This window comes from Parambassis ranga, chromosome 3 (genome assembly GCF_900634625.1).
Source record: "Parambassis ranga chromosome 3, fParRan2.1, whole genome shotgun sequence".
NCBI lineage: Eukaryota > Metazoa > Chordata > Actinopteri > Ambassidae > Parambassis > Parambassis ranga.
In genome coordinates, this window is record NC_041024.1 from 2,408,260 (window position 1) to 2,423,344 (window position 15,085).

The window sequence follows — 15,085 nt, forward strand, 5'->3', positions numbered from 1 at the left end:
AAAATCCGCTGCCAGGGTAAACATGATGCCACTCGGGCTCACTGATTTCCTTTTTTTGTTGTTGTTTTTGTCTCTGGTTTGCCATTTTCTCCCCACCATCTGCCGGCCAGTTGGATCAGTTCAGTCTGTTGGAAAATGCTTTGAGCTCCACAGCAGGGGGGTCGTGCTTCGATCCTTCGTCCTCCTCGCTCTACTACTCCCAGGCTGCCCTGTCGGGGCTGGGCGGCAGCCACGGAAACCTGCAGGACCCGATGCACATGAGGCCCAACATGCTGTACTCGAACTGCAGCGGAGGACTGCCCAACATCATACTCACAGGTTGGTCTCCTCAAAACTGTTAGCTGACCAGCTTAGAGCTGCGTTAATACTGGGCAGGTAGAGAACACACTGTACGCAACTGTGGACGGAGCGTCTGTGACATCACCCGTAGTTTTCTGAATAGCTGGTTTGAGTCTCTCCGCCCTGTCGCCAGCAAATAGTGGAGCTGAGGTAGGAGCATGGAGCTGCCCTACACAGGACACAGCTGTCCACTTATATGATGTAAGCAAGACAGCAAGGTCATCTTGTACCAAGTGCAGCAGCAGGATTCTCCCAAGATTTAGGAACCTGATTAAAGTTACAAGACAATACGATGCTTCATCCAGTCACTAGACATGTATGTTAAGAACCTGCCTGCATTTCCCAAACTACTGCTTTATGTGTAAGTGAGCTACTTCAGCACCTCAGGACATAAGTTACATCGGAATTTGGTGGAATCGTTTTTTACACTTGTGGTGATGTTTGATTATATTTAGGCTGCTAGCAACGTTTGTTAGTGTTGCACAGTAGGGCTGCAACGACTAGTCGGCTAGTTCATCGACGGGTCGTTCGTGATGTCATTGCATGGTATGCAGGCATAGCGGAGTAATTCTTTGCCTCGTGGCGATTAGTCGACCAGTCATTAAGGTAGTCGATGACCAGTCGACTACTAGTAGACTAGTAGAAAGTCATTAGTTGCAGCCCTATTGCACAGCGAGGACATGCACGCGGCTGTGAGCATCATCACTGTATTTGTAATTTTATTTTTTGTCCAATTGTGGATTAAGTTTGAACTCCACAGTGTTAAAGTGAGAAGAACGTCAGATGGATCTCAAAAAAGAGCCGTCATGACTAGAGATGAGGACAGTGAGACTGTAGCACGAGGAAACATTCACCCACCATCATCTGTTTCTTCCTCTCAGATGACTCCAACCCCAGTCTGTCAAAGGACATCAGCAGCGCCCTCTCCACAGTGCCGGAGTGTTTCGACTCAGAGGGAGGCTTCCCACTGGAGGACGAGCTGCGAATCGAGCCCCTCAGCTTGGACGGTCTGAGCATGCTCAGCGATCCTGACATGGTGCTGCCGGACCCATCTGTGGAGGACACTTTCCGCAGCGACAGACTCTGAACGTGGAGAAAACCCGACAACACGCAGACAGATTTGCAGTGTATAGTGTACAAATCTGAATATGCATGCAAACGATCTGTGTAGGGCCACTGTGCATGCATCATCCACTGCCACTAAAGATTCGTTCAATGTGAAAGCATGTGCACAGTCATCCTCGCTCTCTAAGGAGACTGCTGAACAAACAGCGTTTACATTTGCTCCGTGCACCCTCAAGCATGCTCCAGATGTTTAGAATCAGCAGCGGGACCTCCCCACGACCACCCAAAAAAAAAAAACACAAAACAAAACAAAAAAAAAAACAACACACGTGAGGCGACCCCCGCTTCTTTCACCACCCCTCCTTCCTTCCCGCCAGAGCCATGGCAACCTCGTCACCATGGTGACGTGCCATAGCAACCCATTTGCCGTGCTGAAGAGCAACAGAAAATGCCTGCACACGGTCCCTAATATGTGTGATCGCTGGAGATCACTCAAACATCTGGCAGGTAGAGAGAAATCCAGCTGTGGCCACTTCAGGCTCTGAACAATCGTGGTAAAAAAAAAATTAAAAAAATGAAGACCGCAGAGGGATTATTTTTGCGTAGGGTGTCAGATTATTTTTTAAATGTTTGCCACAGATTTATAAATATATATACATATATATATATATAAATATCAATTTCAGTCTGATTAGAATGTATTTTCAAAGTAGAGACAAAAAGGGCAAACTGTTTACAAAGAGATTTTAAATACTACTAAAGAGAGTATATAGATTTTTGAATTTCTAATTGAGAATTATAACATGGGTGTGATTTTCTCTGGCACGCTGGGACAGACGAACATCGAAGTCCAATTTATTCAAAGAAAAGAAAGGAACTCTTTTTTTTCAGACTTTAATGTACATTTATTTTACATTTTGTACTGACTTGTTATGGCGCTTGTACTGTACTTTAAACCTGGTTTGTGAATAAGGGCATGCGCTGTGTGCTACCGTGGGTTGATTTCTGTCCTCTGTTTGCATCTGTCCTTGTTACAGTAGTACAGTGACCCCGCCGCCGCCTCCTCTTTTCTTTTCTTTGTGGCTGAACAGTCAGAGAGCAGGTCGTGATCACGTGGACATCGGACATCATGTAACATTGCACTTAACCTGTTTTTGCACTAATTGGTTCTCATTGTGAAAACCTTTTTTATTTTACCTGATAACCCAAAGACATTGAAGTAAGCCATCACTAAGAAACTTTATATGACTAAAGATGTAGTCAGTGCACGTAAACACACACACACACATTTGTCACAAGCATCAGAAGCGACACCTCCCTTTGGATGTCAGCTGGAAATGGTCCTCTGGGTGTAGACCCCGAGGACCTGCTGGAGGTTTACACCTCCCAGCTGACCTGAGAGCAGCTGGGGGACCTCCCAGGAGGAGCTGGAGGAAGGTGCCCCCACCACCACCACCACCATGATGGATGAAGTGGTGTGGAAGATGGATGTATAAAGAGCTCATAGTTACAGATTATGTAACAACCCAGCCATTCAGGGCATGGACTGCCCCCTGGTGTCTGTTTTTTGTTTTTGTTTTTTTTTTAAATAATACCTATGCAACTTTTTCAGGGTGCCTGTTGAACAGGTGCAGCTTTTACATTATGCACGTGGATTGCAGGTTGTTTTTTTGTTTTGTTTTTTTACACAGATTAAAATTGCGCGGGATCAAATTACCACAATATTACATGTGTCCAGTGTCCACAGCGTGTGTTATGGTAGTGAATGATTTGAAGGAAGCTGAGCGGTCGTACCTGCACTGTGTGGATGTGGGGGGGGGGGTCTTTTTTTGTCTGTTTAACCTGCTCTCTCTTATTGGAGCCACGTAGCAGTCTGAAGTTTCCTCTCCTGCTGCCCAAACGCCTTCTGCTGCCTTACTTTGTTGTATCGGCTGATAATCCCTTTTGGCTTTAGCTCTGTTGGTACTAACTGCCCATGGTTCTTTTTTCTGTCACTTAGTCTCACTGTTTTTATTTTTTTATTTTTTTTTTTGGTCTCTTACTTTTTTTTAGTTGCATATTAAAAATGTACAGTTCTGTTATTTAAAGAATGTTTTTGTCCACTAGTGTTACTACTTTTTTTTTTTTTGTAATGTCATTTGAGGTTTTTTTTTGTTTGTTTTCCCCTGAGGTATAAAAATTTATTGGTTTGTAACGTATGTAATAGTGCTTATCTTTCTGATTTAATATAAACAATAAACCTCTATACTGTGTAAGAACATGTGCAGGAGTCAAAGGTCATGAAAGAGTTCAATATTCAATATTCAATCAAACTGGGTAGAAAATGCACCAGTGATGTATCATTGGGGTGTAGTGTCTGCTCCTGCCAGTAGGCGGCAGCAGTGTGTCAGTTTAGACAAACGAGCCTTGATACAAATATGTGATATTGATGGATGGTCTTGTTGCTTCGTTTGGTTTGTTTGTGAGAACGCTGATGAATTTAAATACCGGAGGTTTTGGAAGAATCTTTGATTTTGTGGCTTTATTTCTCCACACAGATTATTTCTCCTGCCGGAGGACGATGTGAACTCTCGGTGGAACGTCTCTGACCCCGCTCTCTGTTATGAAAGGTGCTTTTGTGCCGTTTTCAGCTGCGGCCACCCAACAAGTCCTTTCAGGTGTAATTGATGGCAGTCACAAGCGTCCAATTGAAGTCAGATGGCAACAATTTGATGATGTTTCCCCTTTTTCTTTCTCCCACCCAGCTGGCGAAGGTGATCCACTGTGGAGGGACCAGAGCTGCCCTTTTTATTCTGCTTATGTGTGCTCTTTCAGGTCAACAGAGGATTGTGTCCCTCATATGCATTTCAGGGGCCACAAAGTACAATCACAGCAAAACACGACCTCACAGAGTGAGTGAAAAATGTGAAATCACCCTTTAACTGTCAGGACTCTGACATGAGGACGACTGGGAGTCTTATTTTTTTAGGGAAATTGTTCCAATCTGCTGTTTTTGCTGTTTTTGATTGGTGAACACTAAATTTCTGAATGTAACATTTGGTGCCAGCAGGTGAAAAAATGCACACACTCACTTACACACAGACGTTTACAGTCATGGCCAAAAGTTTTGGCACAAATTTTGCATTTTACAAGCTTTCCTGCTTCAGCTGCTTGATTGTTTTTATATGTTTCCATGGTGAATTGAAGAAGAATTGTAATAGTTTCATAACTTTAAAAGATATTTATTGTGTTGACTTTTTTCTTCATAACCTCTGCAGGTCGTTGTGGCGTGCTCTCAGAGCCACTTGGTTCTCACTCTTGTCTTGTGACACGGTCCATCCTGCTGGAAAACACAGATCTCCACCAAACCGCTGCTGGATTATTGGCAGAAGTTGCTCTTGCAGGACCCTTTGCTACCATTCTTTACCATTCCCACACATGCATACATTCAGGATGTTTCACTGTTGGCACAACACAGAAGTATGGTATCGTTCTTCTGTTCTTCTCCGAACATCTGATCTCCCAGCCGTCCCCTAAAGTCTTAAGGGAGCTACATCAGACGTTTGCAGAATTTCAGTCTGTCCTTGATATTTGTCTTGGACAGAAGCGGCTTCTTTGTTGCCCTCCTTGACACCAGACCATTGTCAAAAAGTCTTCGCCTCACTGTGCGTGCAGATGCTCTCACACCTGCTTGTTGCCTCTCCTGAACTGGTGGCTACACAATTCTGTAGCTGAGTCCGCAGAAGAAAGCGGTCCTGGCACTTTCTGGACAACCTTGGACCTCCTGAAGCCTTCCTTACAGCAGTTGAACCTCTCTCCTGATGATCCGGTAAACAGTTCTTTCAGGTGCAATATTCTTAGCAGCACTTTCCTGGCATGTGAGGCCACTGATGAAAAGCAATGACGGCTGCAAACGTTTTTTTTTTTTTGAAGGTAGCCATCGTTAAATAAGGGTTATAACACAGAATTTGTGCCACTGCCAAAACTTTTGGCCATGACTGTAGTCTGACAGATGGACAGTGTGGGCTCCTGGAAATCAGCCAGACCTCGTATATCAAATACAGAGTGGGAGACGGTACACAAAACACACACACACAGGATGAGAGAGCCGCACAGATAATCACAGTCCTCAGTCAGAGAGCTGGAGTCGGTCCACAGAGTGAGTCTGGGCAGGTCAGGATGCCAGCCTGAAATTCCTCTGAGGATGGTGTGTGTCTGTGTGTGTGTGTACATCCAGCTGGTGGGAACCTGAAGGTGCACAGAGCTGAGCTGCTGCCTGAAAGTCATTAATGAACTCTGCTCAGCTGCTAACAGAGAGGCAGTAAACACATGTAGCTCCACTCATCGTGTTCCCGGAGCTTCCAGTTGTATCCACGGAGAACTTCAGTGTGTGTTTGTTTTGTATTAATTGTGTATTCATTCATATTTAGTGTGACAGCCTGTCATCGCCGGGAGAAGCTCACACAAGCTGATGACACATGTGGGGGTGGGTGTTGCTAATCACCATGGTTACTAACCCACTTTATCCTACACAGCATCACAGGACCACACACACACACCCAGGACAGCGGGGTCGTAGCCACTGTGACTTCTGTGTGTATTGTGGGCTCACACACAGACAGGTGTGCCGTGGTCCAGTCCAGGACTCTGGTCTCATCCTGCTGTCAGCTGTTTTCACTCCGCTCGGCTCCTTTAACCTGACTGTTGGTGAGGCGCCAGGACGAGGACAGCTGAAGGAAGTCACCAAATTCATGCTAACGTTGATCGATGTGTGAATTCACAGCCATGTTCAGCATGATTACATCCGCTCCCTGTTGTTGTTGTCGTCTCCTCCTGGTCTCCTGCCGCTCAGCTTGTGTCCTTGTTTTACTGTCAGCAGTAAGAAGCATGTTTCACTTTCACTGCTCTCGCTCTGTTTTTACCACATGTTTGTGTGCTGATAGTTCCAGGCAGAGAAAAAAGAAGAGAATGAAACCGAGGAGCGCCCACACCAGAATAACAGACACAGCTTCAGTGTGTGTTGTGCTGTCCACAGTGAGGACAGCCTGTCAATCATAGAGAGGAGAGAAGACATGTTGTTCTACACGTCTCAGTTAAAAATGTTCTCAAAAAATGTGACCAACAAAGACCCCAAACAGTCATGTGACAGTCTATGAGGTCACAAAGGGACTCTCTTTTCTACTAAGTCCTCACAGTAATGTCCCATAGTGTCCTCAGCATATATATATATATATATCTCACAGTGTCCTCTCAGTAATGTCTCACAGTGTCCTCAGTAATGTCTCATAGTAAAGTCTCACAGTGTCCTCTCAGTAAAGTCTAAGTGTCCTCTCAGTAATGTCTCACAGTGTCCTCACAGTAATGTCCCATAGTGTCCTCAGCATATATATATATATATCTCACAGTGTCCTCTCAGTAATGCATCACAGAAATGTTTCACAGTGTCCTCACAGTAATGTCTCATAGTAAAGTCTCACAGTGTCCTCTCAGTAAAGTCTAAGTGTCCTCTCAGTGATGTCTCACAGTGTTCTCTCAGTAATGTCGCATAGTGTCCTCTCAGTAATGTCTCACAGTGTCCTCTCAGTAATGTCTCATAGTAAAGTCTCAGTGTCCTCTCAGTAATGTCTCTTAGTGTCCTCTCAGTAATGTCTCACAGTGTCCTCTCAGTAATGTCTCACAGTGTCCTCTCAGTAAAGTCTCACAGTGTCCTCTCAGTAATGTCTCACACGGTGGTGGTAGATCATGGTTTTTCTGAACCAGGACTACCTACCTACATGTGTCTGTGAGCTCAGGACAAAGTGGGTCATACAACAAGACAACAACACACACGCGGGACTGAACGGGTCAAATCAAAATCAGGTTGTGTTCTTGGTCCACTTTCAGTCTTGTGTGTTTTGGTCACATTTTTGCAGAAATATGAAGTTATGAGTTTATTGGGAACATCTGATCAGTTCAGCTTCCAGCCTGGATTCCTGTTGTGTATTTTTAGTGTTGTTGGACGCAGCCACACCTCTGCTGTGTGTGTGCGACTGAAATAAACTAATCCCACACAACAGGAGCCGGTCCAGATGAAAGCTGCTTCCCAGAACAGCCCAGCGCCTGGATGTGGTTCTGAGCCTGTGTGTGTCTGTGTGTGCTTTGTTTACATGCCTTTGTTGTGTTGTTGCGTTCAGTGGGAACATCTGACTTCAGTTCACTGAGAGTTTTGTTCTGGAAATGTGAAGTTATTTTACAGTCCTGTCCTGTCGCTGTGTGTGTTGATACACACAGACTACTGTGTTGCGGGTGCTGCTGAGCTTTACTGGACTTCTCATATTCAAGATAGCATCAGAAGCAGCAGATGTTTCCATCAGGACGCCATCTTTACAGCGCCGTCAGGCGCCCCCTCACACACACACACACCACAGACACACACAGAAAATGTGGAGTGCAGTTGTTGTGTCTATTTGTCTTTACAATGGCTGCTTTCCTACTAAACGTCCTCGCTCTAGGTGTTCTTTGTAGTTAATGTCTTCACAGTGACATCATCGTGTCTGTCCTCATAGTGTCCTTACATTTGATGCCCGGTGAAATAAATGTCCCCCAGATGTGTGTCTTTATAGGAAATGTCTTCTACAGTTAATGTCCTCAAGTGATAAATCTGTTCAGTGTCCTCACAATGAATGTCTCACAGCGTCCTCACAGTAATGTCTCATAGTGTCCTCATAGTACTTGTCTCACAACGTCCTCACAATAATGCAATACAGTGTCCTCTCAGTAATGTCTCAGTGTCCTCTCGGTAAATGTCCCACAGTGTCCTCTCAGTAATGTCTCGGTGTCCTCTCAGTAAATGTCCCACAGTGTCCTCTCAGTAAAGTCTCTTAGTGTCCTCTCAGTAAAGTCTCTCAGTGTCCTCTCAGTAATGTCTCACAGTGTCCTCTCAGTAAAGTCTCACAGTGTCCTCTCAGTAATGTCTCACAGTGTCCTCTCAGTAACGTCTCTTAGTGTCCTCTCAGTAATGTCTCTCAGTGTCCTCTCAGTAATGTCTCTCAGTGTCCTCTCAGTAATGTCTCTCAGTGTCCTCTCAGTTAATGTCACACTGTGTCCTCTCAGTAATGTCACATTGTCCTCATAGTACTTGTCTCACAATGTCCTCACAGTAATGCAATACAGTGTCCTCTCAGTAATGTCTCCTAGTGTCCTCTCAGTAATGTCTCAGGGTCCTCTCAGTAATGTCTTACAGTGTCCTTTCAGTAAATGTCTCACAGTGTCCTCATAGTACTTGTCTCACAACGTCCTCACAGTAATGCAATACAGTGTCCTCAAAGTGTCCTCTCAGTAATGTCTCACAGTGTCCTCTCAGTAGAGACAGACTCAGTCCTGCTCTGTGTCATCGTCCTGTTTGTCTTTATTCTCCAGTGTTGGGTTGTTGTGTTTGAGCTCAGTGACTTTCTGTCTGTGCACAGATGTTCCAGCTGTTTTACAGTATCCCTGCGCTGCAGTAAAGCAGGCGTTGGTATTTACTGCAGGTTTGAAGTGGCGTCTTGTGCGTGTTATTTTCTCCTGTGGGAGAAGCGGTCAGTAAATTACCATGGTGGCTGCGTGTAATGAGCGGTTGTTATTATGATGAGTCGGGACAACACATAGCTTCGATGGAAGGAGCTGGAGAGCGCGCTCACCGAGCGTCTTCCTGTCAGCTCTGAATCACAGTCGCTCCTCCACCTTCTTTATTTATGGAGGCCGAACGCCGCAGCCCACTCACTGCATCAACCTGCTGCAGCCATTATAGCCACAACATGTCATAACACCACATCCCTGCACACAAAGACCGGTTCCCTGGGTGACGGACGACAGTCTGAGATGAAAGCAGGGTCTCATGTTCTCGTGTCGTCCACCGGGCACGTATACATTCACAGATACCACCCATGGTGCATGCTGGGAAGGTTTTAATTCAGATTCACTGCCATATTTTTCTGTTTTCAGGTCGTCTGTCACATTTTTCTGGACGTAAAATGGAACAAATATTTTCCTTGAGCTCAGAGTCTCTGCGGCTGCTCTCATGTCTTCCATCAAGCCAGCAGAGGCTGTAAAGTTCTGTTGTTGTTTTCACTGCATGAGCTGAGCGCCCACTGTGGAACAGGAAGTCCAGAGGGTCCCCACTCTGCAAATATCCCTGTTTATTACCTGGATCTCTTCAGTGTGGGTGCAAACATGTATTGATCACATGTTTTAATAGGAGCGTCATTGCGTCATATATCAGAGGACGTGTGATTGGACATGGTGTTTGTCCTCCTCTCACTGTTAACGAGCTCATTAGTGTAAATGACTGACAGCTGCTGTAGAGCGAGCGGCAGACTGCAGCTTCCTGTTCGAGCAGCTCACTGGCTGATCTTCACTTTGAAGCCTCAGGACAAACACAAGGTAAACACTTCATTATTATTCAATGTGAAGAACTTTGACTTGTGACTGTTTTGGGACACTGACCTTTGACCTCAGACCACCAAAATCTAAGACAGAAATGAATGAACACTGTTGTCTACTACAACTGTCGCAAAGGTTTTCTGCACACAAACTCCGTCAAAGCTGGAGCTGTGTGCTCAAACATGTCATCAGAACTATTGTCAATTAGTTAGCATGTTAGCTTCCAGCTAGCAATCAACTTCAGTAGTAACAGCGGCGGGTCTCCATCGGTCCGGTCTCCATCGGTCCGGTCTCCCTCCTCGTCCGTCAGCGAGTGGAAGCTGGCTGATGTTGACGCTTGTCTTTCTGTATCGCTCTCCCTCAGACATCACCTTCAGTTTCTTCGGTTTATTCGCTGCTTCAGCCATGACTTTGAAATTTCCAACTCCATTTGCCTCGTCCTTTGATAAAAGAGGCAGGCGAATGTGACGTATGTCGTAAAGTAGGAATGTTTTGTCGTCTTTTTTTAGGACCCTGAACCCCAGAGTTTCCTAGTGCCAGTGCAGGGAGGTGTCTGTGAGCTGATGAACCATCGGAGTGATTTTGTAAATACAGTTTGGAGGCTGAAAAACTCCATAGTGTTGCTTTAACTGGATATAAATAGGATAATAAGAAGAGTGAGTATATTGAGAGCAGCTTTGAGTCACAGTCTGTTCCTGAAAGTGTGTGTTCAGCAGCGACCGTGCTTTATATTTATATGCTAATGACAACATGCTTCCTACAGTTCTATCGTTTGAAGACTGTTGGGTTAAATAAGAGGTTTCCAGCAGCAGCGACAGAACTCTTCCTACAGGCTGCAGCACATATAGGCTCCTCTCTGCAGCTGCATGTAATCTATACAACTATTCACACCAGCACCAGCAGCCTTTCATCACTGCTGCTGAGTGAAACCCAGTCCACCCATCAAGTTCCTCCATTCCCCCTGGCAGGCAGCCAAGCTCAGTAAAAACCCTGAAAGAGAGGAGGTGGAGGGGTGCAGCACTCCAAACCCACCCCACCTCCACCTCCACCTCCTCACTAATGTCTTTGAGGAGCGTTAAAGTAGCTCTCTCGCCTCAGAAGCCTCTTATTACAGAGCAGGCAGCCAAACACACACACACACACACATAGAGCGTGCATGACTGTGATGATGACTGTAAACACTCGGCTATCTGTCTGTCACTAAACACACACACAGCTCTAAACAGTGAAGTGTGCTCGGTAATGATGGAGGCAGGGTGGAGGTAAACCTCTCCACAAGCTGGGACAGGCACTGACGGAGACCTCAGAACACTTAACTGATCATTACACACACACACACACACACACACACAGCTCGCTGCTGATGGGAGATTTAGAATAAAATGGGAGATGGTAAAGTTAAAGCTGCTCTGGAGCTGATTCATTATTTTTTAGCATCTAAAAACATGCTGTGTGTAGATGGATGAGTGTGTCTGACAAAGCCTCAAACCTGCAACTCACCTGATGGCCAGCAGGAGGGGCTAATTTGATAGTTAAAAATTGGAATCATTAATAGTTAACTTTCCATTTGTGACTGAATGTTTTTATTTACTAGTTTCAGTAAATGTTGATTTTGTAAAATAAAGCCACGTTTAGTCTAATCAATAAGGCAGCGTGTCCCCTGAGCTCTGGTTTGGTTCTGCTGCATCTCATGCAGATGGATGGAAGTAGTTTGACATCATTTTCTGACTTCAGTAAAAGTCATTTGTGACGCAGAATGAGAATTTTCATGCAGCCAATCATGTTGTAAAAGGGGGCCGGAGTGAAACCATGGCAACCAACCGACTCACTTTTGGAGCCAGCCTCCAGTGGACACTGTTTGAGCTTCCTCTCTCGGCTTGTGAGCCACCTACTGCCACCTGCAGGTACGGAGAGGTACTGCCTCTCACACAGGTGCAGTCTGATAATAGAAGAGTCCAGTGTTGCAGAGGACTGAACTGATGAAACCATCAGAAGTGGATGGACCTGCGGCTCCTCTCCATCCCTAGTGTGTCATTTAGTGCCATCTTGAGTCCTTTGAAATCCTCACAGCCCTGTGTGGAGTCATGCTCCTCCTCTGGGTGAAGGTTGAACGCTGAAGCATTGATGGATCGTCTCGGGGACTGTGACAGAGCGAGGAGGAGACGGTGCCTCAGGTTCACTCAGAGGCCACACGGCTGCTCCTCCATCACTAATTGCCCCATTTGAACAATGGAAACAGGAGATGACCTGCATGTTACTGCCTCATACATCAGAGTGCTCTGACTGTAAAACAAAACCTGCAAAAAAAAAAGACAGTAACAACACGTCAAACATGAAGCACAGAGGAGACGCCCGAAGGATACAGTTACACACGGTTAGCAGAGGACGCTCCTGTTGGCTGGTATGGAGTGATTAACACAGAAAGGTGTCCTGACACGCATGTGTCCTGATACAGAGGAGATTATCTCCCTGAAGCTGAGGAGGAGGGAGGATGAGTGAAGAGTGGAGAATCTGACGGGCTTTTGGACATTGGACACATTGATTTATTGATCTGTGATCATTTTACTGTGAGTTTAGTCCTCTGCCTTCTGTTCGGCTTAGCTTGGGATCCCAGAATCTCTCATTAATCCATTTTACAGGCTTCAACTGAAGTCTTTGTGGGCGAACCACATGTGGTTCAGACCAATCAGCATCCTGTGAGGAAGCCCTGACGGTTCTGGGCGTGCTTTAGATGTATAAACAGAGACTGTTGGCTGATGGCTGAGGACATTTAAACACACAATGTACACAGAACATTCACAGAACAAGAGCCAGACAGAACAGCAGATGCAGACATGTGTTTGTCTCTTCACTGGAGTGATTGATGTGGACTTCTCCTCGTTTCTAACTTTAAACTGAAAAGCTTTTGTTTCCTTCATTCGTTTTTACATCTGAAGTTTGCATGTTGTGGAGTGAAGCTGGATTCTGTTGCTTTGTCGCCTCTCAGCTCAGAGGAGCTGCTGGGCTGTGATTGGAGGAGAGAGGCGTGTTCACCGCAGGAATGCAGCGCTCAGGTGGAGAGAGAGAGAGAGAGAGAGAGAGAGAGAGAGAGGGAGGGAGAGCACAACGGCAGCGCGCTCACACACTGCACGGTGGACAAGTGGAGCGCTGCCGGTGGCCCCCTGAGCTCCTTACCGGTGTTTGTGTCGCGTTTTGCGCACGTTGGGTCTGTTTGGCTCTGGAGGAGCTGCCCGCTGTCACAGCTTACCCGCGCAGCGCAGGGACCACATTCGGAATAACTCTCCATGTGACCCACAGCTCAGGAGGTGCGTCTGTTCTGACACTTTGTCCCGAAAGACGAAGCAGATGTGGTGCGTTTTTTGGAGCTGAGTAACGCAGCTGTTTGGATGGACGCACTGTGCAGCTGAGAGGGAAAACACTTTCTTTTATAAAGTGTCTCCTTAAAAAATAAGAGGAGGACAGAGAGAGAGAGGGGGAGACGGAGGGAGAGCTGGATATGGATGGTGCCGTGGGGTCTGAAGTCCGCGCGCTGGCGCAGCCTGCAGCTGGGATGCACCGCGCGTCTTTCACATGATGATACGGAGTCCAACCTGCACCTGAATGCAACTGATCACCTGAGCGCAACATGTCCTCGGTTCACAGCAGGTAAGGCTGCTCTTCACACGGGGTTTTGATGGGGGGCGGCGGAGTCTGCGGAGGGAATATGTGCTGCCTCTAAATATTTACCTTGAGGTAGTTTTTGCTTGCAGGGAGCTGCAAAGCCTTGAAGGTTTTTTTGCAGTACAGTGAAGGATGGGAGGTGATACATTCCTGGGACAGCTGAGCTGTTTGTTCTGGGGTTTGCAGAGAAAAGTGGAGCTTCTAAAACATTTCGCTCCTCTGTTGTTTTTGGTTTCTTTGTCCACGTGTCCTGCAAACTTTGTGATAATCCTGTGCAGGCTGAGGGCAGAAGTCACATCCAGCCTGCATGCTGCGGGCTTCCTCCTGCCAGCGGGTGAGGTAATCCTCCTGCCATATCCCTGATACTGCAACTCTACATTCCACACATCCTGCTACACTACCTTTATCTGCTAAATGTCACCGCCTATAAATACCCCGCTCACATTTGATCTAATCCCATCCACAAACAGCTGCAGAGGGTCTCTGCTCTGTGCTGTCGCCCGGCTCTCTGTGTGGCTGCAGGCTGATGTGTCAGATGAAATGTGTGTCAGCTGGAGGAGGAGAGGGCTCATTTCTGATGACTGCTGGGAGAGTGGTTTGTTTTGGAGGGAGCCACCGGCCTCATGAACAGGTTTAGCCATGGAACACTGAGCTTATAGCTTCAGAACGAGGACTAATTTGGGTGTAGCACGCAGTGATGTCACTCTCCTGTGGAGAGGAATTTCAATCCAGTTCCTCCCTGTGGATGTGAACTTTGAGCACCGAACGAGGACACCAGTGATTTAAAAATGAAACTTTTTGTTCTTAAATGTGCCACAGACCCGTCATGGTGACACGCTCAGGTTGGCTCGGAGTACAGAGCTTGTCTTACTTGAGTTTTGACAAATCAGTGCTGGGTTCACACAGCTGCACGGGGTCAGACCTGGTACCTGATACTGCCCATCACGTTCATGGTTACATTACAGACTCATGTAAAATCCATCCTCCAGGCTTCAAGCTCAGTTATTGAACCAGAGTTTCAGACCATATCAGCATCCTGTGAAGGAGAACCAACACTGCATCGGGTGCATTTGTTGCATTTCTGTCTTTTTTTGGAGCACGGATGTCTCTGTAACAAACTTGTCAGCACAGAAAGAATCTTGAAGTCTGTTTGAATCCAACCTAACCACATCCTTATGATGCCCTCTGATAGTACCACCCACTCCACCTTCTCTGTCCGTCTTTATGCTGCCTCGCCTAAAACAATCATCTTCAACTTTGCACGGTGAGCTGAGAAAAGCTGTCAGCTGTAGATGGAGCTGGATCAGGCCTCCCCCGGCGTCCCTGCAGAGACTCCCTCTTGTTTGTCTCTGCTGCCACTGCATCCTCAGACGGGGATATTATGACTGACGAGCTCACCGTGTAGTTTCAAGGTCCATTCAGATAAGACTTTACTGCTGTGTGTGTGTGTGTGTGCACGTTTGAAGGCCTTGCTTCTGAGGAGGATTAGGCTTGTGTGTGTGTTTGTCTGTCAGCAGGATGTTTTAAAACCCTGTGAAAGAATTTCCATGAAATGATTTGATGGACATGTCGGCTTTGAGCCAGGGAACAATGGATTTGGTTTTGGTGGTGATCCAAATATGGGATTTCAGCCGTGAGACCA

The 15,085-nt window shown here is 46.4% G+C and overlaps 2 protein-coding genes across 3 annotated transcripts in view; both read left to right on the forward strand.

The window, feature by feature from the left end:
• The window catches only part of crtc3 (CREB regulated transcription coactivator 3), a 30,042-nt gene extending 26,606 nt beyond the window's left edge, over positions 1–3,436 (forward strand). For both annotated transcript variants that reach the window (XM_028401142.1, XM_028401143.1), the window contains 2 exons: positions 111–318; positions 1,221–3,436. In XM_028401142.1, coding sequence (XP_028256943.1) covers positions 111–318; positions 1,221–1,426 — 414 coding nt within the window. In that variant the 3' untranslated portion in view covers positions 1,427–3,436. The remainder of the gene's footprint in view (positions 1–110; positions 319–1,220) is intronic.
• Positions 3,437–12,880: 9,444 nt separating this feature from the next.
• The window catches only part of adamtsl5 (ADAMTS like 5), a 32,486-nt gene continuing 30,281 nt past the window's right edge, over positions 12,881–15,085 (forward strand). The window contains exon 1 of the mRNA XM_028401071.1: positions 12,881–13,428. Within this exon, the coding sequence (XP_028256872.1) occupies positions 13,409–13,428 (20 nt within the window). The 5' untranslated portion in view covers positions 12,881–13,408. The remainder of the gene's footprint in view (positions 13,429–15,085) is intronic.